The sequence below is a fragment of the Garra rufa genome, chromosome 2, assembly GCF_049309525.1.
Source record: "Garra rufa chromosome 2, GarRuf1.0, whole genome shotgun sequence".
Classification (NCBI taxonomy): domain Eukaryota; kingdom Metazoa; phylum Chordata; class Actinopteri; order Cypriniformes; family Cyprinidae; genus Garra; species Garra rufa.
The window spans coordinates 18,042,253-18,064,922 of NC_133362.1; the positions used below are offsets into that span (position 1 = coordinate 18,042,253).

The following is a 22,670-nucleotide window of genomic DNA, read 5'->3' on the forward strand; positions in this document are numbered from 1 at the left end:
AATCATTTGACAGCACTATTTTTTGTGCTGTCAAAAGATTAATTGCGATTAATCATATCCAAAATAAAAGTTTTAGTTTACATCATAAATGTTGGTGTCTGGTGTATAAATACACACACATGTATGTACATATTTAAGAAAAAATATGTTGTTTATATATTAAAAATATTTGTATATAATATAAATTATATGAATAAAAATATATACAGTAATGTTTTCAAAATATATACTGCATATGTGTATAAATGTGTGTGTGTGTTTACATATACATACACAGTATACACACATATATTACGCCAACAAAAACTTTTATTTTGGATAAATCGCGATTAATGGTTTGACAGCACTATCTTCAAATAAAAAAAACATTCAAATGTATACAACCAACATAATCAAATAATTACAACAAACATCGGGTAGGTGGAGCAGATAAATAAATAATAATAAACAAAACAAAGAAACAAATACAATACTTATAAACCAAGATTAAGTAATTCCAGTATTTTTAATAGATTCCCTAATTTAATGACATTGTTTAATATCTCGAACAAATAAAAACAACTGTATAACAAAACAGACTTTTAGCTTTGTGAAAAAATTACATTCTGATATTTCAACCCACTTCAGAACGTCCATCATATAATGAAATTATCCACAAAACAATGTCAGTTAATTGCAATGTGTAAAGAGGAAGACTAATATAAAGAATATTCCGTACACGTGCTGTAATTAAATTAAAAAGACAAAACAATAAATCTTACCCAACCCACTGCCTCTCCCTGAAACTGTGATTGGTAGAGGCACGACGCCCCGCCTCTATACGCAGAGCTCCGGACAGTGACGTTTTGTTTATATAATCTCGGTGCGCTGATTTGGTTGTCGAAATAACACGGAAGAATCAAGACAGAGAGAGTTACATAATCCTGTTTGAGCATGTATTTTAAGATGATTGTGCCGTTTTTGGCCGTGATTTTGGCCGTGGCGAACGCTGGAATGACTGGAGGCTTTAAGGACGCAGACATTAACGAGGAAGGCGTTAAGAATGCGTTACAGTTCGCAGTGGCCCAGTACAACAGACAAAGCAATGATGCGTACGTGAGTGAGGTTGCCAGTGTTGTCAAGGCCCGAAAACAAGTAAGTATTTTAAACGTTTATTTGGTTTGTTATTTGACGTTTATACCGGGAACAGTTCACACTCATTGACAAAGTTCCTCCAAGAACGCTGTCATGGTGACTAAAGAATGACGACATGTCATCAGACCTGATTTTCCTGACATAACGGGCCTGTTTAGTATATTAATCGGTATTACTGGCAGTCAAAGGGGTGTATACGAATAACAAACTGATTTAATGTTTTTTGGTTTGAGTAATTATTTGTTAAAACTACGTTATTTTATGTTACCAGTCTGTAGTCAAGTAGTGACTACTATATTTTTAAATCATAACTATTGTAGTAACTCCATATACCGTAGAATTAATTAGCAAACAATTGCAGTTTGTTCCAGTGACTACATAAGGAAATACGAGTTTCCTATTTGGTAGAAGAGTAAAGGATTGTTTAAATGCAATTTGCTAGACATGTTCAATAAATATTGAAACTGTGAGAGATTTCTTGAGACTTTGTGACAGTGGTGGCTTTTCTTAAAAAACTTTTTTTAAGAAAAAATTTGGGCGCCACACTTCCTTTTAAGCATCAGTCTTCATGACACATTACATAAGGGTTGGCCCAACTATGTCTGAGCATGTTTGTGGTTGACACTCCAGGTTGTTGCTGGCTTGAAATACGTCTTCACTGTGAACATGGGCAGAACCAGCTGCAGAAAGGGTGGAGTTCAGAACCTGTGTACCGTTCATGAGGATCCCAGTTTTGCACGGGTAAGACACACTATCTAATTCGCAGTCATGTGATTATCTGTTTACATTTCTCGATTTTCATTTCGATTATCTTTTCCTTCAAGGTCACTGAGTGCAATATAACAGTCTGGACCAAGCCATGGGATAACTTCATTAAAGTCCTTGAGAACACCTGTCTGGACAGCAAGAAAGAAAACTAGTCTAGTCTAGGGCTTTTTAACATTCATGCAGCAATAAATTTTACTTGCTTTTGGTAATAATGTTGAACCTTAGGTTTTTACTTACTTTTTACTTTAATTTTATTTGTCCTGAAAACCTGTCAACAACAAATCATGATATCAGAATGCTTCACTAACACATGATCACGTAATCGCATTAGACTCCATTGTTCTGAAAAAGCTACAATTTGTTGGAATTTCTGAGTGATGAAATGCATATATTATTTCATCCTTTACTATTAAAAATAGTTTAACACAATATGTCTGTATGCTGTGTTTATTTGGTTAAATGTATTACTATTATACATAAAAAGAAAACAATCATTTTAAAACAATAGTGATTTTAATTGAATGATTTTATAAGTCTTGCACTCACGTTTCTGTGCATGAAATAAACCTCTGCAAAGTTGCTGCATTAAAACAATCATGTTTTGTTTGCCACAATTACTGTAGTCGGATCAACTTTGTAGTCGTACTTTTCCTTTCTGTCACAAAATGAAGAATGATGTTAAGGGTGTTTTTTTTTTAAATCATATTTCAATAATAGTTACTAATTAAACGACCGACATGACAGCAATACAAATAAATAAATGTATTATTTAAAATTGCAGAAGTTTTCTGAAATTAAAACCAGGGACATGGTCAAAATATAATTGAAATCTTATCTATGAATTAAAAAACTGGGATAATATATTTTTGTATGTTTTTGTTTTTTTAATTGTTGTGGGTTCTACATACAGGTAAAGTCAAACATTTACACACACCTTGCATAATCTACAAAATGTTAAATATTTTACCAAACTAAGAGGGATAAGAGGTTATTTTTAATTTAGTACTGACCTTAATACGATATTTTACATAAGAGAGGTTTAGCCTACAAATAGTCCACAAGAGAAAATAATAAAATAATAAAAATTACCCTGTTCAAATGTTGATTTTTAATACTTCGTTGTTACCTGAATGATTCACAGCTGTTTTTTTGTTTGTTTGTTTGTTTGTTTTTAGTGATAGTTGTTCATGAGTCTGTTGTGTGTCCTGAACCATTAAACTGCCTGCTGTTTCTCAGAAAACTTCTTTAGGTCCCACAAATTCCTTATTTTATTTTATTTTTTTAGCATTTTTGTGTATTTGAACCCTTTCCAACAATGACTATCATTTTGAAATCCATTTTGTCACACTAGGACATCTAAGGGACCAAATGCAACTATTACAGAAGGTTCAAACACTCACTGATGCTCCAGAAGGAACACATGGTTTTTGAATTTGAAGATCAGGGTAAATTTAATTTATTTTGTCTTCTGGGAAACATGTAAGTATCTTCTGAAGGGCAGTACTAAAAAAAAAGAAATATGACATTTAGGCAAAATAAGAAAAATGTACATCTTCATTCTGTTCAAATGTTTTCACCCCCGGGCTCTTAATGCATTGCGTTTCCTTCTGAAGCATCAAAAACAATATGCATTTTGTATGGTCCCTCATATTTTAGTAAAATAAATAACATTTTGCGGATTCTTCAAGGTGTATGTAAACTTTTTACCTCAACTGTTATATGTTCTATGTACGACGAAGTCATCAGTGAAGCTTGTATCGCCCTCTGTTGGTGAAAGTAAACACTCTACGATTGCTTTTGCAACATGTTTGTTCGGGCTTTTGTATTGTATTTAAGGGGTGTGTTGAGCTTATAAAACGGGAACATTTCTGAAAACACCTCGAATGAGGAACAGGACATCAAAATCCGGGGCTGTCCGAGGAAAACCGAACGTCTGGTCAATCTAGGTTAAATCGTATCCTATATATTTCACCAAGTTTACGTCTTCTAAATCTAGTCTGAATCAGACATATTTAATATCCTTCTGGCAAAACACATTCGCTTTATAGACTGGTTTTACTTTTAAACATGAAAATTTTAAATTCAGATGAGTTAAAAATAGCGGAGACTACTTTATATGCACATCTGCCTAAATCCATAAAGGTGAGTAGCCTGCGTTTGTTTCATGTCGAAGTAAACTCTGTAGCGCTTGTTATGCTTTTACAGTCACACTGAATCAAATACCTATTGGTTTTTAGGTATATGGATTTGTTTTCGCTATGAACAGAGGGAAACCACACACTTTGGAAGCATTGGTGGATACGTGGCCAGCTTTTACCACTATCATTGTGCGACCAGATCCAAGTGTGAGATTAAACGTCCTTTTTTTACTTTTTAAAAACTTTATTCAAGTAAACCTCTGTTATATCACTAATGTTCGTCTGAAATCTTTAGAATAGTCGAGCAAATGACTTCAGGAAGAAGGTGACTCTATACAGCACAGATGAGGAAGTCTTAAGAAGAATGTTGACTGTGGAAAATGCAATTGACTGGAGCACATACTTCCTAATAGGAGGTATGACTTTCTTGTTTCTTCCCTAAAATACATTACATTGTATTATTAATATGACTTCTGGTTATTTTAATTTTTAGGATGTGATCTACGTCATTCACCAATGCTGAAGGAAATTGCTGCTTCCCTGGGTATCAGTATGAAAGGGTATACCTTGGTGCACCTTATGACATTAACAGACCCCAGTCATTTACCTGAGCTCATTACCAGGTAAGATGGTCACTTTTATTAAGCTTTTTAATTAAGTGCCTTTTTACAATATGATGCATTTAAACATAAGCATAAACCTTCCTTTATATTTTTGCTTCCTTTCTCAGTGACCTTGAGTCCAGATTGTCTGTGCTCAACGAGTCACATGCCGATGTAGTTAACAAGACTTGGAAATTTGGTGGGGATGACAAAGGTTACAGGAACATCCAGAATCTCATCAGGCATTTTCCCTCATGCTGCATTACAGATGAGAACAACCAGCCTGTGTCCTGGGTGCTGTTGTATGATTATTGTGCCATGGGGATTTTGTACACTCAGCCAGAGCATCGTGGGAAAGGCTATGCCAAAGCCCTCATCACCACAATGGCAAAGAGGCTCCATTCTCAGGGCTATCCTGTGTATTGTTTCATTGAAGAATGCAATCAGTTTTCTTACAAACTTTTTCATAGCCTGGGTTTTACAGATGACCCCTCTTATAGGGCTGCCTGGTATGAATTCAATTATTAGTGTAAATACTCATCAGTACTCCTGTTTGATAGAAAAAAACTAGAAATTGACAATTCTGATTTTTAATGAAATACTGCAAATTATTTATTATTTTTAATTTATGTGGCCTTGCAATCTTTATCAATTTCAATCTTGGATCAAAACCTTTCATCAAATTTTTCCTAAAACCAAAAAGAATACCCGTTCTTATCTTAGGACAACTTTTGATGAACTTTTTTTATCCACTTCGAATGTTGACTACTGTTTATCACAATAGAGAATAAAGACGATTGCATTTTGTTTCAAACTGACTATAACTACATGTATACTATATATTTTTTCAGTTTCTGTGGGTATTTTTATACCACCCATTAGAAAGTAACATTTCAATGTTGTGAAATAAATCTCAAGACACTTTGTGTGGCTGCAGTTTCATCTTAACACATAATTTTTGTTTTAGTGAAAATCCATAATAATTTTCTTTGTAAGGTTGGATTCTCTTTGATAGGGCTAAGTTTTGTTTTGTTTTGTTTTTCTCCCAAGATAAAATTAGTTAACCCACTGGCACACCTTATTCCACCGCTACCTTTTTGTCTTTTCTTTTTTTGCAATTTTGTTTAATCCTAAATTTTACTTATGTATAGAGTGTTTTCATGATGCGTCATCAGTCGGCCATATTGGCGGCACTAAGCGAAACTTGTATATTTAGCTGATTATTGCTGCTAAAAATGTTCTATTATTGTCATGTTTTGGGCTGTACTAGATGGTCGGACCGGGAAAAACATTTGGAGTGCTACAGACTGCCAAAAGTTATAACAAATCAAGGAGAAGAGTGCAAAAAACTGAGGAACCTGAATTAATACTCCTCGTACATATATTTACCATCTTTTAACTTTAGTTTGTCAAAATATTGTGCCCCCTCCTGCTTACTAAGTCCATAAAGGAGTAGCCTGCGTTTGTTTAATGTCGGGGCAAATCGTGTAGCCATTCTTATGCTTTTGCAGTCGCAATAAATCAAACACCTTTTTTGTTTTTAGGTATATGGATTTGTTTTACTATGAACAGAGGGAAACCACAGTCTTTGGAAGTGTTGGTGGATACTTGGCCAGCTTTTACTACAATAATTTTTTGAAAATGTGAGATTAAACGTTATTTATTATTAACTATTTAAAAACGTTATACAAGTAAACCACTGTTAATATCACTAACTTTCGTCTGAAATCTTTAGAATAGTTGAGCAAAGGACTATTTGAGGTAAGTGACTCTATACAGCACTGATGATGGCTGAATAGGCATGCTCCAACCGGCATGCAGCTTGCGTTGATCAACGGTGATCGAATCTGCGCAGATTTTGCTCATTTCAAACGAGCCTAATGATGCACGTTACTGCACATAAGCAGTTCTGCAGTCGGAGGAGGAGTAAAGAGACGGCCGTCAAGTCGGACACTTACAGAGGATGAAACTGTATTCCAAACATACACACCAAAAAAAAAAAAAAAGGAATAAAGAAAAATAAGAAATGAAACTAGATAAGATAAATAAATAAAATAAAAAAGTTACCCTATCATTTATTCTATAGGCTACAATCGTTTTGCTTTTTTGTTGATCATATCAAGTATGTGATTTACTTTAATGTAATGCAATATGATGTTTATTATTTGTATCTTGGTTTTTTAGTTAGCTATAGGACATTTTTCAATTTTTATAAGCGGTTTATTCAGTGTAGTGAAGCCTCTCACAACATCCATTAAAAAACGGCCTCTGGTTGACCAGTTTTTTTTTTTTTTTCAAACTTTAACTCTTATACAATAAGAATATATATTTACCATATCGCCTAATCTTCATTTTCATCATTATTGTTTTGTTTGAATATCAGATATTCAATATAAAGATGGATTACATACAGGAAGTTTTTTAAGAAAAAACATGCAGCACACGCCGTCTTGTCGTCACATAATCTGACCAATGAGAATAAAGTGTGTCGTCATCAAGGCTTTCGCAGCCGGTTTTAAGCAACTGCAGCGCCTGACCTCTGCGGCTGGTCTCGTTTTGCTCTCACGGTACTTTGATGGCACACGTGATCGAAAGGCGGCTGCAGCGCCGATCAAAGTCGGACAAATGATCTTACCAGAATGCATTGTTTTGTAAGGCGGCAGCCGATTTCTTTCAGCGCCGCATGAAGTCGAACGCACCTATTGAAAGATGGCTACAGATGCGGCTTTGGCCGCTACATTGAACGAGTTAGACTTGGCTTTTCATATAAAAGAGGAACAGAAAACCGCGCTGGAATCGTTCCTTTGCAAGAAGGATGTTTTTGGTGTTTTGCCGACTGGATACGGTAAGAGTTTAATCTATCAGTTAGCGCCGCTGTGTGTGTATTGTTGTGATTGGTCGTGGCCTTATCCAATTGCGTGCAGTGAGAGTTTCAAATGCATGCTTGGTGCCGCCCCTCGAGTTAGGCCCTTTTCATTGCTCGATGCCAGACCCTTAATCTTAATAGAATAGGGTATGGATTTTTTCCAGGCTAGGTGAGTAGCCTAATTAATAACAGAACTTTAATTTTTGGGTGAACTATCCCTTTAACCCACACTTCCCTGGTGAAAAAACCAGCTAAAACCAGCCTAGGCTGGTTGGCTGGTTTTAGCTGGTCAACCAGCCTGGTTTTAGCTGGTCATAGCTGGGAGGCAGGCTGGTTTTAGAGGGGTTTTGGCCATTTTTCCAGCCTGGCCAGGCTGGTCAGGCTGGTCTTAGCTGGTCAGGCTGGGAAACCACCAGCTAAAACCAGCCTGACCAGCCTGGCCAGGCTGGGAGACCAGCTAAAACCAGCCATTTCCAGCTTAAACCAGCTAAGACCAGCCAACCAGCCTAGGCTGGTTTTAGCTGGTTTTTTCAACTACTACTAATTTAATAAATTATATTTTAATTTGTTTAATTGCTCTGACACAGAACTCATATCTGCAGAAGATTTAATCTGGAGCGCAAAAAATGTTTTTCTCATGTGATCTCTCAAGTACAGGTGTTTTAATCATGTCTTTTTTTTATATATATATATATAAATAACGCTTGAAAAGCAAATAAGCAAAGGTTCCGGGAACGGTTTTACTTGGGGGCGCTATTCCAGACTCATACAACGAATGCATGAGGACTTTAACACTCTCTACTCTAACTTATACAAACCTTGACCCGCAACCCCTGCCTACCAACCCACGTACTGGGTCTTTTGAAAACCTGCCTTTTAAAAGCACTGCTAGCAATATAAAGACACTGACAACGAGCGACACAAGTGAAAAGGGGTTGCTCGAGCGGACACCTCGAAATGCGTCAGCTGACTACAGAGGATCTGGAGACCCTGGAAGTAGATCTTAAAAACTACTTCCCACAGTCGCTGCAGGTTTGAAGGCGTTTGCTTATAAAGTATCACACTTTACAATGGTCATGTTTGCTTCCGTTAAAATTCGTAGAATGCTGCAGTAAGTTATTATTTGTGACGTTTTATTGTTCTGTAGGCTTTTGCAAACATTTAATTTGGTCTTGTTTTTTCCGTGAATATATGCAGGCATATGGATGTATTTTCCAACTCAATAGGAATGGACAGAGAGCTGACCCTGTTAGTGTGCTTGTTGACCAGTGGCCAGAGTTCAGAGTTTTACTTATTAAACCAGAATTCCATGAGGTATCAGCAATATTGTGAAATATAAATGTTTGGGTGTATGTTTAACAATGATTAATGAGGGGTTCAACAGTCCTTTTTTATTCATTTATTTATTTACAGAAGGGAGACCTTTTTAAAGACGTGACTCTGTTTTCAAAAAACGATGTCTACCTCAGAGACCTGCTGACACATGCAGATGTCATTGATTGGAAGATGTTTATTTGCTTGGGTACTTCTCTCTTTTTTTTTTTTTTTTTTTTTTCATTAGTATGAATCACTGATAATTTTAAAGGTCTTAAACACATGTTCCTTTGTAAACCATCTCAAGCTGCTGAGCTTCATCATGAGAAGATGCTGGAAGTTGTGGCAGTAAACAGAAGTGTACCTATGAAGAAAGAAGCTGTGTGCCACTTGTTGGTTCTTCGAGATCCATCAAACCTTTTACAAGTTGATAGGTGAAGTATATCAACTTTAATCATTAACGTCATACTGCAAACATACCATTTTATGACAGGTCATAGTTTTAGCCATGCTACATTGCAGTAATATGTCACTGACTACAAGCACTGCAACTGAAACATGTAACCTAGTACTAAATACTTAAGAATAAATATTATGAAACAAAATACAGTACTTTTGATTTTAAAAAAAAAGTTATGCTTATTGTATTCATTCAGTTCTGACTTTTCCTTTTTCCCCACAGTTCATCACTGAAGCTGTCTTCTCTCAATGAGTCTCATCTTGAGCTAGTCAACCGTAGCTGGAAGTTTGGCTGTGAAGACAGCAAACTAATGATTAAGAATATGATTTTGAACTTCCCATCTTGTTGTGTCCTGGACTCAGATGGTCAACCAGTAGCATGGATATTAAATTATCCCTCCTGTGCAATGGGAATGCTGTACACCCTTCCAGAACACAGAGGAAAAGGCTATGCAAAAGCATTGGTCACTGTTATGGCAAAGAGACTCCACTCTCAGGGTTATCCAGTGTACTGTTTTGTAGAGGAAGAGAACAAGTTATCTTTCAGCCTCTTCACAAGCCTGGGTTTCACAGAAGAACCAGATTATAGGGCAGCCTGGTTTGTCTTTAATGATTTGTAATTGGGTCCCATCAGAGCAGCTAGTTACAACTGTGTAAAAGCTGTTTTTTTTTTTTTTTACTTTTAACAAGGCCACAATTTTATATTAATTCTAAATAACTCATTCTGTGAATAAAATGTGTAAAACACAACCGTTTATTATTTGTATCAAATGCAAAACATTTACAGTCAAATTACACATTGTGTAGAATTAGCTAGATTTGTTATACTAGTAATTTTTCCGCATGTTCTTCTAGTCGAAGCAGCCATTTCTCCCAGAATGCCATAATCTGCTCGGAGTTCAAGAAGTGAGTATGTGCGGGTGATCCGTCTTTGTAGGCCACCACAATAAGGCCGTTTTCTACCTGTAGATAAATGACATACTGTAAAATGGAAGACTTCAATGGAAAATGCATGTATGCATTTAGCTATCCAAAGCAACTTAAAAAAGAGGAACAAAAGCAATTTGTCAGGGAGCCAAAATACATAGATGTAAAGAGCATGGATTGCACGGTTAATCTATTACTAAATACATAGTTCTGCTGATATATGCTGTCTAAATCATGGAAAAAATGTGTGGAAGCTGCCAAATCATATAGAGAATGACTTAGTAAGCAGGAAATATTTTGACAAACTAAAGTTAATAGATGGTAAAGATACATACACGCTGTATTAATTAAGATATTAGCCTAATATTTCGCATACCTGTCCGGAAATAAGAGCAAACACAAATTTTGTCAAGATTCTTGTCCTGGAATTCCTGGTTCAGTTTGGCCAACTACAAACATATTTGCACTCTTCTCCTTGATTTGTTATAACTTTTGGCAGTCTTTAGTACTCCAAATATTTTTCCCAGTCTGACCGATTAGTACTGCCCAAAACATGACAATAATTGACCATTTTCAGCAACAAAAATGAGCAAAATATGCAAGTTTTCATTCGGTTCAGTGGCACTGTTTACGTTTAATGCCGCCAATAAGGCCGACTAATGGCGGATCGTAAAAACACTCTATACCAAGTAGGGGTGGGGAAAAAAATCGATATTGAAATATATTGTTGTGCTCTCTGTCGTAATAAATAATCGATACGCTAACGGCCAATATCGATATTTAATTACAACACAAAATGATTAATTTACCCGTTGTCACTGTCACTACCCAATATCTACCATTCTGTTTGAGGGGGGCGGTGCTCGAGTAAATAGGGGTAAAGTGGCGGAAGCAGCGGCCAGTGAAGAACACAAGTTAACTAACAACAACAGAGAAGAAGCGCAGAAAAAAGAGAACGAGAAGAATGGCGGAAAATAATGAAAAACAAATCAAAGACCCACCCGCTAGTTGAGCAAGCTGATCAATTAGTGTTCTTCAAGAAGAATATGCCTTGATGTGTCCACTGTCCAGGTTAACATAAAGCACTTTACAGTAACTTACTACTGACGTTTCAGTATCATGGTTTACACATGTTAATTAATGTTCATGTACTTTTATCTGTCTAGTTGTACAGCGTTTACATTTAAGACCAGGAGGAAGTGAGTTATTATGAAAATGCATATTTCTTTGCACAATGTTGTAAATGTTGGCATTAATAAATGCATAAGATTTCCTTATTATGGGTATTTTTTTCTTTTTCAGTCACATATATCGTGATATATCGTTGATGAAATTTCTTCCAATATATTGAATATCGTAGATTTTGCGAATCGTGATATTATCATTATCATGGGCCACATATCGCCACAGAATTGAATCGTGAGTTACCTGTATCGTCCCACCCCTAATACCAAGTGTAAAATGTGTCATAGTAATGTTTACCTGGTAGTTGTAGTTGTGGTCACTGTTTAAAGCTCCAATGTATGCAGCTACTTGTAACGGATTGTCATAAGTGTGGCGAAGGGAGGGCTTAGGCTTCTCTGACGTCTTCCAGTCAATGACACACAATGAACCTCTGTATGAAAGCAGATACGATTTATAATTCAACATAACACATCTATGCATTCATATCCATTAAAAAGTTAATGATGTGCGATGATAATGACTAAATGAATCTCACTTGTATTGGGCAACGCAATCTACAATACCAAGGTACTGTAATGCAGAATGATGCACAGCACTCTCAATAGCTCTAACTCCTGTTATATCATTCAGTACATTGGATACACTCTCTACATATCCAGACACCTCTGCTGGACACTCGTGGTCCTCCTTTGAAGGGGTTTCCTGGGTAAAAGTGTCCTCAATGGCAGCATGAAACAGCTTTCCTTGTCTGAAAAGGTCTAAAACAACACACAGAGGTATTAGAAGCTGTAGTTCTTTTAAAAAGCAGTAATGAATAAAATAATTATTCTTACTCGAGCTGTATTCGCGAAACCCTTCCTCTCCGAGTTCAGCAATCATCCTTCTCTTCCATCTTTCCAGGTAAAAGGCTTGGTCAGGTGGCATGGTCTTTTGAAGGATTCGGGTCACGCTGGGTATAGATGTATTATTAGAGTCCCTCTTTAATGTTATTCGAGCCAAAGGTCCAGGGACATACTCCGACTGACCTTTGGCCTCATTTAACAGTGGATGCAGGTTTTTAGGTACTTTGTGAAGCTGTTGTGAAGGCGGTTTGGATCTTATTATAGGTCCGTACAGCTGACAGTCCTCATCGTCGATGCTTTCAGGAGTTTGGGAGCTGGTTTTTGAGGACAACACCTCTCGCACCAGAGATGAGTACCGCTCTGTGTCCACTGTGCTGTACTGACTGACCTTTTTGCGTGCTCGCCATTGACAGCTGGTTGAAAAGTTATCCACACGCGAGAACTGACCAGAGGGGAAGCCCATTGATCTCACACACTTGCATTGTATTACCAGCTTCAATACTTGCATTGTAGTCGCCAAACGTGATGTTCCTATCCTGTTTCTGCTGGTATTGTTGTGGCTATTTGCGCATGATTTAAAAAACGGACAGATAGATTAAAATAAATAAACGAAAAAGTTTTAAAGTGGATTAGAGATCATGAGGTTGTTTCATCCCGGTTTCAAATGGAGCGCAATTTGAACTGGATCCACTGGGGAATTGTGGGAATTGTAGTTCGAACTGCATCGAAAATACGTTTAACAATTTCCCATAAAACTCAATTTCCCACAATGCAAGTTTTTGGTTTAGGCTTTGAAAATACTCTTGATTTTATTCATAGCCAACGCATTAGTTTCATAAGTAGGTTCACGTTTTCAGATAAAACTATTGTATTGAAATCACTCGAAGCTTTATAACACGTTACTACCATCTGGTGGTCAAAGCTCTTTTTCTACGGGGTTTTGTCGAAATCAAAATTCAACCAATTAAAGACTTTTATTTTGAAGCGCAGCCAGAATAATATTCGAGCCGGATGTCCACAGTGACAGGCGAAAGTGCAGACTGAAGAGCAGCGAGCTGCGGTTGAAAAGTTAAAAGTACAGTTTAATGTACAAACCAGAGACGATAAAATAAGCGAAAGATTTCCTGAACATGACTTCTATCTCAGGGGACAGTGATAAGGAGAAGGTAAGCGTTGTCACATCGCTCTATTGTAAAGATAAAGCTTATTAATTGCTGTTAAGCAGTCATCTTGCTCGGTTGCTTACTAACCGCCCAGCTCTGCTTTGCACTTTATAGTGAGTAATCGTATGCTTGTCAATCTCACTGATAGTGTTAACTCTTTACTAGCTGTTCCACAATTATACAGTGTGAAAACTGTATTCGTGTCAGATCTAGCTATGTATGTATCTATCTATTTATCTATCTACTAATTATACTGTAGTGATATTGGCCAATAAGTCAGTTGTGTTTGTTTTGTAGTTGTATTGTATTTGCTGTAGCCTCTTTTCTGTAATTTTCTGACTTCTTTTCCAAACTACAGTATGTGGGATAGGTGACAGAATAAGTTTTCTTTACTAACATGGTTTTAATCCTGCACTCATGAACCTGAGTTCATATGAATAGACAAGAGAATAAAATATTTGTACCCCCCTCCCCCAAAACTGTTGAAAAGAAAGACTTGACATGACATAACTTTGGTTCTAAGTCTTTGTTTGAAGCTCACAAAATTATGTTTTCAACAAATTATATTTCTATATAGGTGCGCTCTGTATCAGTCGACTTGAACAATGATGCATCTCTCGTCATTGATATACCTGATGCCCTCTGCGAACGTGACAAAGTCAAATTTACCGTCCACACCAAGGTGAGCCAACAGATCAAATTTATAATCATTCAAATAAGTTATAGCTTGCACACATTCATGTACACTACCAGTCAAAAGAGTTTTAGAAATTAGTACTTTTATTTAGCAAGGATGCTTTAAATGGATCAAAAGTGATGATAAAGGCATTTATAATGTTACAAAAGATTTCTATTTTAGATAAATGCTGTTCTTCTGAACTTTCTATTCATCAAAGAAACTCTAAAGAAAATTCTACTCAGCTGTTTTCAACATAGTAGTGGAGGACAGTATGCCTTTGACTCATAGTTTCGATTTGTTCTTCACTTCCTCTCAGACCACGCTTAGTTCCTTTCAGAAGCCGGAATTTTCTGTGCCACGACAGCATGAAGATTTCATCTGGCTTCATGACACAATCGTGGATACTGAGGAATATGCTGGCTTCATTGTAAGTTAAACCCATATTCATATTGTCTAGATTTATGATCAGCAACAGGCATTCTGTCAGCCAACATGCAAACCACAACGTTTCTCTACTGACCATCAGTCTGCATTGTAGACTGTTGGAATAGCCAAAAAGCCTTACATTGAATTGAATTGTCTTGCATTTACCATATTCCTTAGATCCCTCCTGCCCCGCCAAAACCTGACTTTGAGGGTCCGCGGGAGAAGATGCATAAATTGGGAGAAGGGGAATCAAGCATGACAAAGGAAGAATATGCCAAAATGAAACAGGAACTTGAGGCGTGAGTTTAATTCTAAATTTTTTTACTTATTTACAGATCAGTTGTGGCATTACTGATATTTAAAACATTGCATCCTTTCAGGGAATATCTTGCTGTTTTTAAGAAGACCGTGCAGGTTCATGAAGTTTTTCTTCAGCGACTCTCCTCCCACCCCATCTTCAGAAAGGACAGAAACTTCCAGATATTCCTGGAATACGACCAGGATGTGAGCCTTCCGTTTTGTCTTGGCCAGTCCTATTCTTCCCAGACCAGGAAACGGAGAGACAGTGAGAGGGACTGTTGGCAGTTGACATTTCCTGTGAAGCTGCGATGTTGGCAGTTTATACACAAATGGAGAGAGAGTAGAGGATGAGTGCAGAAGATAAAGGGGGAGGGGATGAGAGGATATTACTCTGAGGGGCACTTCCTGCTTATTTCAGCGCAAAAACTGTCTCTGACTGGACTGTTTTTTTGCTGATTCACATATGTTTAGGAAAAGTCACTTAAAACTCTTAAAGCCATAACCTGTATGTCTTGTATTGCACTGATAAGTGTCAGTTTTACTGATAACATAGACAAGTGACCTCTTTGGATCTTAGCCAAAGATACATTACGGTTCTGCTTTCTGATCGGTTCATATTGTGCTTGACTCTGTAATCCTTCTCTCATTTGTTGTTGTTTAGCTCAGCGTGAGAAGGAAAAATGCCAAGGAAATGTTTGGTGGGTTCTTTAAGAACATGGTAAAGACTGCTGATGAGGTCCTTATCTCAGGGGTCAAGGTCAGTGTGTCAATCGACTCTCTGTGGGTGTGTTTTATTCCTATCAACACACGGCAGCAGTGTTCTGTCCCATGTCATGATATGTCAGTTTTCTAACTTTCTCTTTGCAGGAGGTCGATGAGTTTTTTGAACAGGAGAAAACTTTTCTGTTGGATTATTCTGGTAAAATCAAAGATTCCACTGCTAAGGCTGAGAAAATGACGCGTTCACACAAAAGTGAGACCATGTCATCTAAACGAATCAACTGGTTATTTATTAGTGCTAAGAGATAATCATATTCACAAAAAGATTGTTTTTCTTTTCTAAGATGTTGCTGATGATTATAACCACATTTCTGGGGCCCTGAACAGCATTGCTGCAGACAACAACACTGCCTTTAAAAAGTGAGAAATACATTATATTTCATACTGTTTGCAGTAAAGACACTGTTTAGTAAAGAGCACTAAATGTTTGATTCAATAAGGAGCATACTGAAATTATATACAAGTACTTAACAGTCAGTACTGTTTTCAGGGTTTGTACAAGGTGCTTGAAGTACTTGAATTTGACTTTTTGAAATGTAAGGCCTGGAAAACCCTTGAAAATAGCAATATTCCTGAAGAGGTACTTAAAAAGTGCTTGAATTGTTGAAAGATGATTTGTCATCTATGTTTAATTAAGTCAATAAGCACATATCTTTTTACGCAAAATTCAATTCAAAATCATTTTCTTTAAGCGATTTACTAGCAAAAAAACATCAAATTACATGAGCCATTCTTTTTTCGAATTTCGTCACAGCTTGTAACGATTTAAAAAAGCATGTAGTGATGGGTGAAACAGAGCTTTTCAAAACCCCAAATCAGCTTAATCATTGCATCGCAAAATAACTCACTGTTTTAAAGCACAGTTTCAGGTTGAGACTGCAAAACGCATATTGCAAATCATTTGATTTGGAGTGGAACTGGTTTATGAATCATTTCGCGAATTGAATTATTTAAATAGAATGATTTAAATCAAATGATTTGCGATACGTGATTTGAAGTCCCGATCTAAATCTAAATGATTCACAACACTCAAAGTTTCAACCTAAGTCAAATGATTTGCGATCTGTGATCCGAGTCCTGATCGGAAATGATGGTTCGCAAATCATTTTTAGATCGGGACTTCTAATAATTAGATTTAGATTGGAGCTTCGTAGCAAGTTCGCAAATCTTTCGCTTTAGATTGGGATTTTAGTGTGGGTTTGCAAATCATTTGTTTTGGATCAGAATTTCGGAGCAATTTAAAAAAAAAAAAAAAAAAAAGCATACACAAATACAAATCCCAAGAAAATTAACCTTGCATATACTATAATAAAAGTGTAGTATACTTTAGTAGTGATACTTCGCATGCACTTCACTTTATTTTGTTAGTATATTTATTTATTTATCTTTTTCATTTTTTTAGAATTTGAAATGAAAGACATTGTTCGATAAGTGAGATTCCTGATTTCCTTAAAATAAATTTAAAAAAGTAGTGCTTGAAAAGTCCTTGAAAGTTATTGAATTTAATTTTACAGTATCTGTACGAACCCTGTGTTTTACACACTACCTGGTCAAAAAAGAGTGAAGAGTCTAGGATCGTTGATCATTATTGCAGTGATTAAAGGGTCATTAATTACTCACCCTGATGTCGTTCCAAACACAAATTAAAATACTTTTGATGAAATCCGAGAGCTTTCTGATCCTGCATAGACAGCAGTGTAATTACCATCAAGGCCCAGAAGCAATTGTTTAAGCTTACTAACATAATATTTCTCATTTTTACTAAATCTTTGTTTTCTTCTTTCAGGCACTTAGAAAAATGTACTGACGTTTTTGAGAAGCTTAGAGTGAGTATCTCTGTAGTTGCTATCTTACCTAACTTAAATTTTAATTTAATTTCATAAGATCACAAGTGTGTGTGTTTTGCAGAAAGTAGAGGACAGGGTGGCATCGGACCAGGAGCTCAAGCTAACAGAATTGTTGAGATACTACACAAGAGACATCCAGGCGGCTAAGGTGACACCTTCACTGTTTGTGTTATTTTAGTCACATAATGCTGCATTGATAACATGCATTAGATTGTACAGTTCATATTTTTGCCTACTACATTTGTGTTGTGAATGCCTCAGTTTTACCAGCTGCCTAGGGTTTTTATACCCCTCAATCAGACATGTACACTACCAGTCAAAAGTTCTTCTGCTCACTAAGCCTGCATGGATTTGATCCAAAGTACACCAAAACAGTGCAGTTTTAAATAGTTTAATTCCTGTGATCAAAGTTAAATTTTCAGCATATATTTAAAAATTGTACTGTTTTTGCTGTACTTTGTATCAAATAAATACAGGCTTGGTCAGCAGAAGAGACTTTTCTTTTTAATCTAAGATATTTTATACTGTAGTTTGCCTGCCTCTTTGTAAAAAGTGCTCACATTTGGCTGACCACTCTGGGTCATTGTTCACTAGCAACTCTTAAATACATTGATTTGTCCCGATTATACATTGAGCAATAATGCATTCCATCACTTCTTTCAGGACCTGTTGTATAGACGTGCACGGGCACTTGCGGATTACGAGAACTCTAATAAAGCTCTCGACAAGGCTCGTCTGAAGGGTAAGGACATCGCACAGGCTGAGGAAAACCAGAAGCAGTGTCTGCAAAAGTTTGACAAGCTCTCCGCGTCTGGCAAGAAAGGTCAAAACTTAATTTTATTTAGCTGTCTAATAACCTTGTTGAATTACACTGATGGTCTGAGTTTATAGTATATGAAATGTTAATATGGTCTGGGCTGGTAGCCAAAAGACTGTAGGTTTAATCCTGCAAGGAGCTATCTGTGAACTGTTACTATTGTGCCTGGTAAGACAGTAAATTACAAAGAAATGTTGAAGAATGTTGTTGAAAAACTGTATCATCAAAGTGGTTTAATTATCAGTTTTGGGTGAACTGTGCCTTACATTTTAACATTAATTTCTTGTGTTTGTAGAGCTAACCAGTTTTAAGGCAAGGCGTGTAGTGGCCTTCCGTAAGAACTTAATCGAGATGACTGAGCTGGAAATAAAACATGCCAAGGTGAGGAGGCTGAAGTGTTGTGTGTCATTACATGTTTTTTCAGCATTGTTCATGTGTTCTTATGGATAACCTTGTAACATCAGAGAATTTCACACTGCAAAAATGTTTTTTTTAGTATTTTTGTCTTGTTTTCTAGTACAAATATCTAAACATTCTTGAATTAAGTTCATTTCACTTCAGAAGCAAAATTACTTAAGATATTAAGTCTTGTTTTCTAAGAAATCTTGGTAGTTTTTGCTTAAATTTTTTTTACTGTAATATTAATACTGTACTGTACACTACCAGTCAAAAGTTTTTGAACCGTAACATTTTTAATGTTTTTCAAAGAACACCTTTATGCTCACCAACCCAGCAAGCAATTTTTGGTCTAAAAGACGTCTATTAGCCGTGAAAACACAGCCCAGACGTCTAGGCTAAACATATCCCAATATTAGACTAGTCATCAATTAAAAAAAAATAAAAATAAATAAACCATAAAACCTTGTAAACATTGCTGAGTTTGCTTACAGGATGGAATATCATACATCTAACTAGTTATTTTGCCAAAAAAATGGCATGCAACCAAATTCAAGGTTATTTGGGCTGGAAGTGGGTTACACATAGCCGGACTATATTGGGTTTATAGTTAACCCAGACGGTGAAATGACGACTATTGCTTGCTGGGAAGCCTGCATTTATTTGAGCCAAAAAGCAGTAATATTAGGGCTGCCACTAACGACTATTTTTATATCGATTTATTCTGTTGACTAATTTATCGGTGAATCTAAACTACTAATTTCCCACAAAAAAAATCTCTGTTTCTTAAGAACATTTTATTTTTAATAAAATCAATTACTTGGAGATGCTTTTGATTATTAAAATTGAATGAAACCATTAAAATGGAATCCAGAAAGGTAATGGAAAATAATTTAGTAAAAATAAAACTGTAAAACTCAATTAAACAGGCTATTTGATTAAACAAATGTATTTAATCATTAAAACAGAGTATAGGAAAAATTAAAAAAGGAAAAAAATGAATAATAAATTGGATTTCGTAGGGCCCTATAATTATAATTAATTTTTTTGTGGTAATAAAAATAGATGCAAGTAAACAATATAGCCTTTAAAATGAATTAAAATACATATATAATAACAATGAGGCAATAATAATTCCTTCAAATAAAGAATCAAAAACAAGAAATCATATGGTTTTATTGCACAAAACTGTTGAAATGCTTAATGTATTATAAACAATTGAACAAAGGGTTTAATATAAATCATGCAGCCTTGGAAAACCCTTTTCAAATTAAATGAAAACCTTTTTTTTTTTTTAAAAAGGAATAGTCAGTTTAAAATGTCATTTATTCCTGTGATCAAAGCTAAACTTTTAGCATCATTACTCCAGTCTACAGTGTTACATGATCCTTCAGAAATCATTCTAATATATTGATTTGATGTTCAAGAAACTTTTTTTATATTTAAAACAGATCAGGAAATTTTTTCAGGAATCTTTGATGAATAGAAAGATACAAAGATAAGCATTTATCTGAAACAAAAAGCTTTTGTAGCATTATACACTATACTATTCTATACCATTATTTAGCAAGGATGCCTTAAATTGATCAAAAGTGATGATACATTTCTGTTTCAGATAAATGTTCATCTGAACTTTCTATCCAGCAAAGAAACCTGAAAAGATTCTACTCAGCTGTTTTCAACATAATAATAATAATGAATGTTTATTGAGCAGCAAATCAGAATATTAGAATGATTTCCAAAGGATCATGTGACTGGAGTAATGATACTAAAAATTCAGCTTTGAAATCATAGGAATAAATTACATTTAAATAGAAAACAGTGATTTTAAATGTAAACATTTACATTTCTGTAAACATTTGAACAGTAGCTTACATTTTTCTAGCAACTGGCAATTGCTTTTTTTGAGTGCAGTTGGCTTTTTAAAACTAATTTTTTAAAAATTTTAAACACCCTTATAGCAATCATGATAGACATGGAAAGTCATTTAGTTAATAGGCATGAAAACCTTGATTTTTAATGTGGTTTGGCCCAACATAGTGACTTTCTTCCATCTGTTCTCTCTCTCTTGTCTCTATTGTGTTCTCTCTTCTGTAAACTCACTACAGAACAGCGTGTCCCTTCTGCAGGGCAGCATTGAGATCCTCAAGAGCAACTGACCCACATGATGAGGTCACTGGATCATCTTGAGCTCCTTGCGTTGTTACCAACCCATTAGAGGGGAACCTGAATGCACCTACTTCAAATGTCCGAAATGTGGTTCAGTAAGCTCTCTAAAACATGAAAGAAAGCCGCCACCACCAGCAATGTGTCAACCATGTTTACACTTTATCTAGTTGTTTTTTTTTCTCTCATGCCCCTTTTTACTGCCAGTATCTTGCCACCAAACTGAGGCCAGTAAACATCACCCAAAACCTCTCTATACCAATTTATTGGACTTATCAATAACACAATCTCTGTGTTAGCATCCCCTTCTTTTTTCTAAGTATTTCAGGTTTTCAAGATGAGATGTTTTAGCTAAAATTATGCAGACAGATATAAAAAAATACATAATTTCAGCAATCTTCTTTTGATTATGACTGCAATTTTGTACCTTTAAATGTGATTAATCTGCTTTTGCTGTCACACAGGAAAGCTGATGCATACTAATCATGAACTATTACGTAAACTTGACGTGTGACGACAAACAGAGCAGTATAAACCCGAGACGTGTTATGTGGCATGGAATACTTAAGGTATCTTTCTTTGTAACATTTTTCTACTTAGTCAAGCTTCATCCGAAGACACAACGCAATATGTCACAGTTTACTAGATAAAAATGTAAATGTTGGCCGTAATTTACAATCAAGTTCTATGTCAAAGTAGCCTTTGCCAGGATCAAAAACAGCACTTTTTGTATTGAATCTGGTTATTTTTGTTTTAAATTGTAGAATCGCACAACTCTCAATTTTCAGTTACTATTAGTAGTTTGTGGAGTCCAGAGTTTTTTATGGTAAAGGTTACACAGCCATGAATAAGATTGTGCTTCCATATATATGTGTGAGAAAAAAACTGTTTCCCTCAAGTGAGCTGCATGTTTTCTCTAAACTCATACTTTTCTCAAGACTGAAGTCGGACTCTACAATGCCACCGATTTAAGTTTTACTTAAATTAGTTTAATAGTTTGCCTTCATGTCTTTTCACTATTAAATATAAATCAGCATTCCTTATTCAAATGTATTTTTTTACTAGACTAAATCTTTTCTCTCGATGTTGTTACTAACAGGTTAGTCTCGCTACATTTAAATTGGACCAAAATGTGTGTAAAATTTGGTTTTATGTAAAACCACAAAAAGATGTAACTTTACTGATTATGGAGATTGTTTTGTAAAAGCACTATTACAATCATGTCTCAGAGAAGACAAATTTTTATAAATGATTGTATCGAAAAAAAAGGTTTTTCATATGGAGTATCATCATTTTTATGAAAGCTTGCAATAATGAAAATAAATATGCCCTGCTTTCCCATTTTGTGGCTTTTAATGTCTTTTTTTAACCTGATTTTTATGAGATCTGACATATCAGATGTTGAGTGTTAGGTCTAAAAACAGTTTTTTTTTTGTGACAGTTGTTCATGAGTTCCTTGTTTAACAGTTAAACTGCCTGCTGTTCTTCAGAAAAATCTTTCAGGTCCCACAAATATTTTGGTTTTTCAGCATTTTTGTGTATTTGAACCCTTTTCAACAATGACTATAATTCTGAGATCCATTTTTCACACCGAGGACAACTGAGGGACTCATATGCAACTATTACAGAAGGTTCAAACGCTCACTGACGCTTCAGAAGGAAAAACTGCATTAAGCAGTTAAACTTTTGAACAGAATGAAGATTTCATTGCATTTTTATCTTGCCAAATTTTGTATTTTGTTTTCATTTAGTGCCCTTCAGAAGCTACAGAAGATACTTACATGTTTCCCAGAAGACAAAAGTTACATTTACCATGATCTTCAAATTCCAAAGGTTTTCACCCCCCAGCTCTTAATGTATT

General features: G+C 35.6%; 4 protein-coding genes across 4 annotated transcripts; 3 read left to right on the forward strand and 1 right to left on the reverse strand.

Moving 5' to 3' along the window:
• The first annotated feature begins 853 nt into the window (after nucleotides 1-853).
• On the forward strand, nucleotides 854-2,331 carry cst3 (cystatin C (amyloid angiopathy and cerebral hemorrhage)). The gene is made up of 3 exons (XM_073834924.1): nucleotides 854-1,134; nucleotides 1,765-1,875; nucleotides 1,959-2,331. Exons 1-3 carry the CDS (start codon nucleotides 934-936, stop codon nucleotides 2,052-2,054), a joined length of 408 nt encoding a protein of 135 aa, XP_073691025.1. The 5' UTR covers nucleotides 854-933; the 3' UTR covers nucleotides 2,055-2,331.
• Nucleotides 2,332-3,714: 1,383 nt separating this feature from the next.
• LOC141325877 (uncharacterized) lies at nucleotides 3,715-10,012 on the forward strand. The gene is made up of 11 exons (XM_073834604.1): nucleotides 3,715-4,044; nucleotides 4,140-4,247; nucleotides 4,336-4,456; nucleotides 4,534-4,663; nucleotides 4,771-5,169; nucleotides 5,494-5,502; nucleotides 8,420-8,540; nucleotides 8,706-8,822; nucleotides 8,922-9,030; nucleotides 9,130-9,256; nucleotides 9,505-10,012. Exons 1-11 carry the CDS (start codon nucleotides 3,970-3,972, stop codon nucleotides 9,899-9,901), a joined length of 1,713 nt encoding a protein of 570 aa, XP_073690705.1. The 5' UTR covers nucleotides 3,715-3,969; the 3' UTR covers nucleotides 9,902-10,012.
• On the reverse strand, nucleotides 9,975-12,891 carry mgme1 (mitochondrial genome maintenance exonuclease 1). Its single transcript, XM_073834925.1, has 4 exons — nucleotides 12,227-12,891; nucleotides 11,929-12,151; nucleotides 11,691-11,823; nucleotides 9,975-10,244 (listed from the first exon to the last, which is right to left on the reverse strand). The coding sequence occupies exons 1-4, from the start codon at nucleotides 12,741-12,743 to the stop codon at nucleotides 10,104-10,106; spliced, it is 1,014 nt and encodes a 337-aa protein (XP_073691026.1). The 5' UTR covers nucleotides 12,744-12,891; the 3' UTR covers nucleotides 9,975-10,103.
• A 368-nt stretch (nucleotides 12,892-13,259) lies between these two features.
• On the forward strand, nucleotides 13,260-21,573 carry snx5 (sorting nexin 5). Its single transcript, XM_073834926.1, has 13 exons — nucleotides 13,260-13,401; nucleotides 13,976-14,080; nucleotides 14,394-14,504; nucleotides 14,681-14,802; nucleotides 14,884-15,007; nucleotides 15,465-15,560; nucleotides 15,671-15,776; nucleotides 15,868-15,943; nucleotides 17,370-17,409; nucleotides 17,492-17,578; nucleotides 18,094-18,253; nucleotides 18,543-18,628; nucleotides 20,752-21,573. Exons 1-13 carry the CDS (start codon nucleotides 13,366-13,368, stop codon nucleotides 20,800-20,802), a joined length of 1,200 nt encoding a protein of 399 aa, XP_073691027.1. The 5' UTR covers nucleotides 13,260-13,365; the 3' UTR covers nucleotides 20,803-21,573.
• The last annotated feature ends 1,097 nt before the right edge of the window (nucleotides 21,574-22,670 follow it).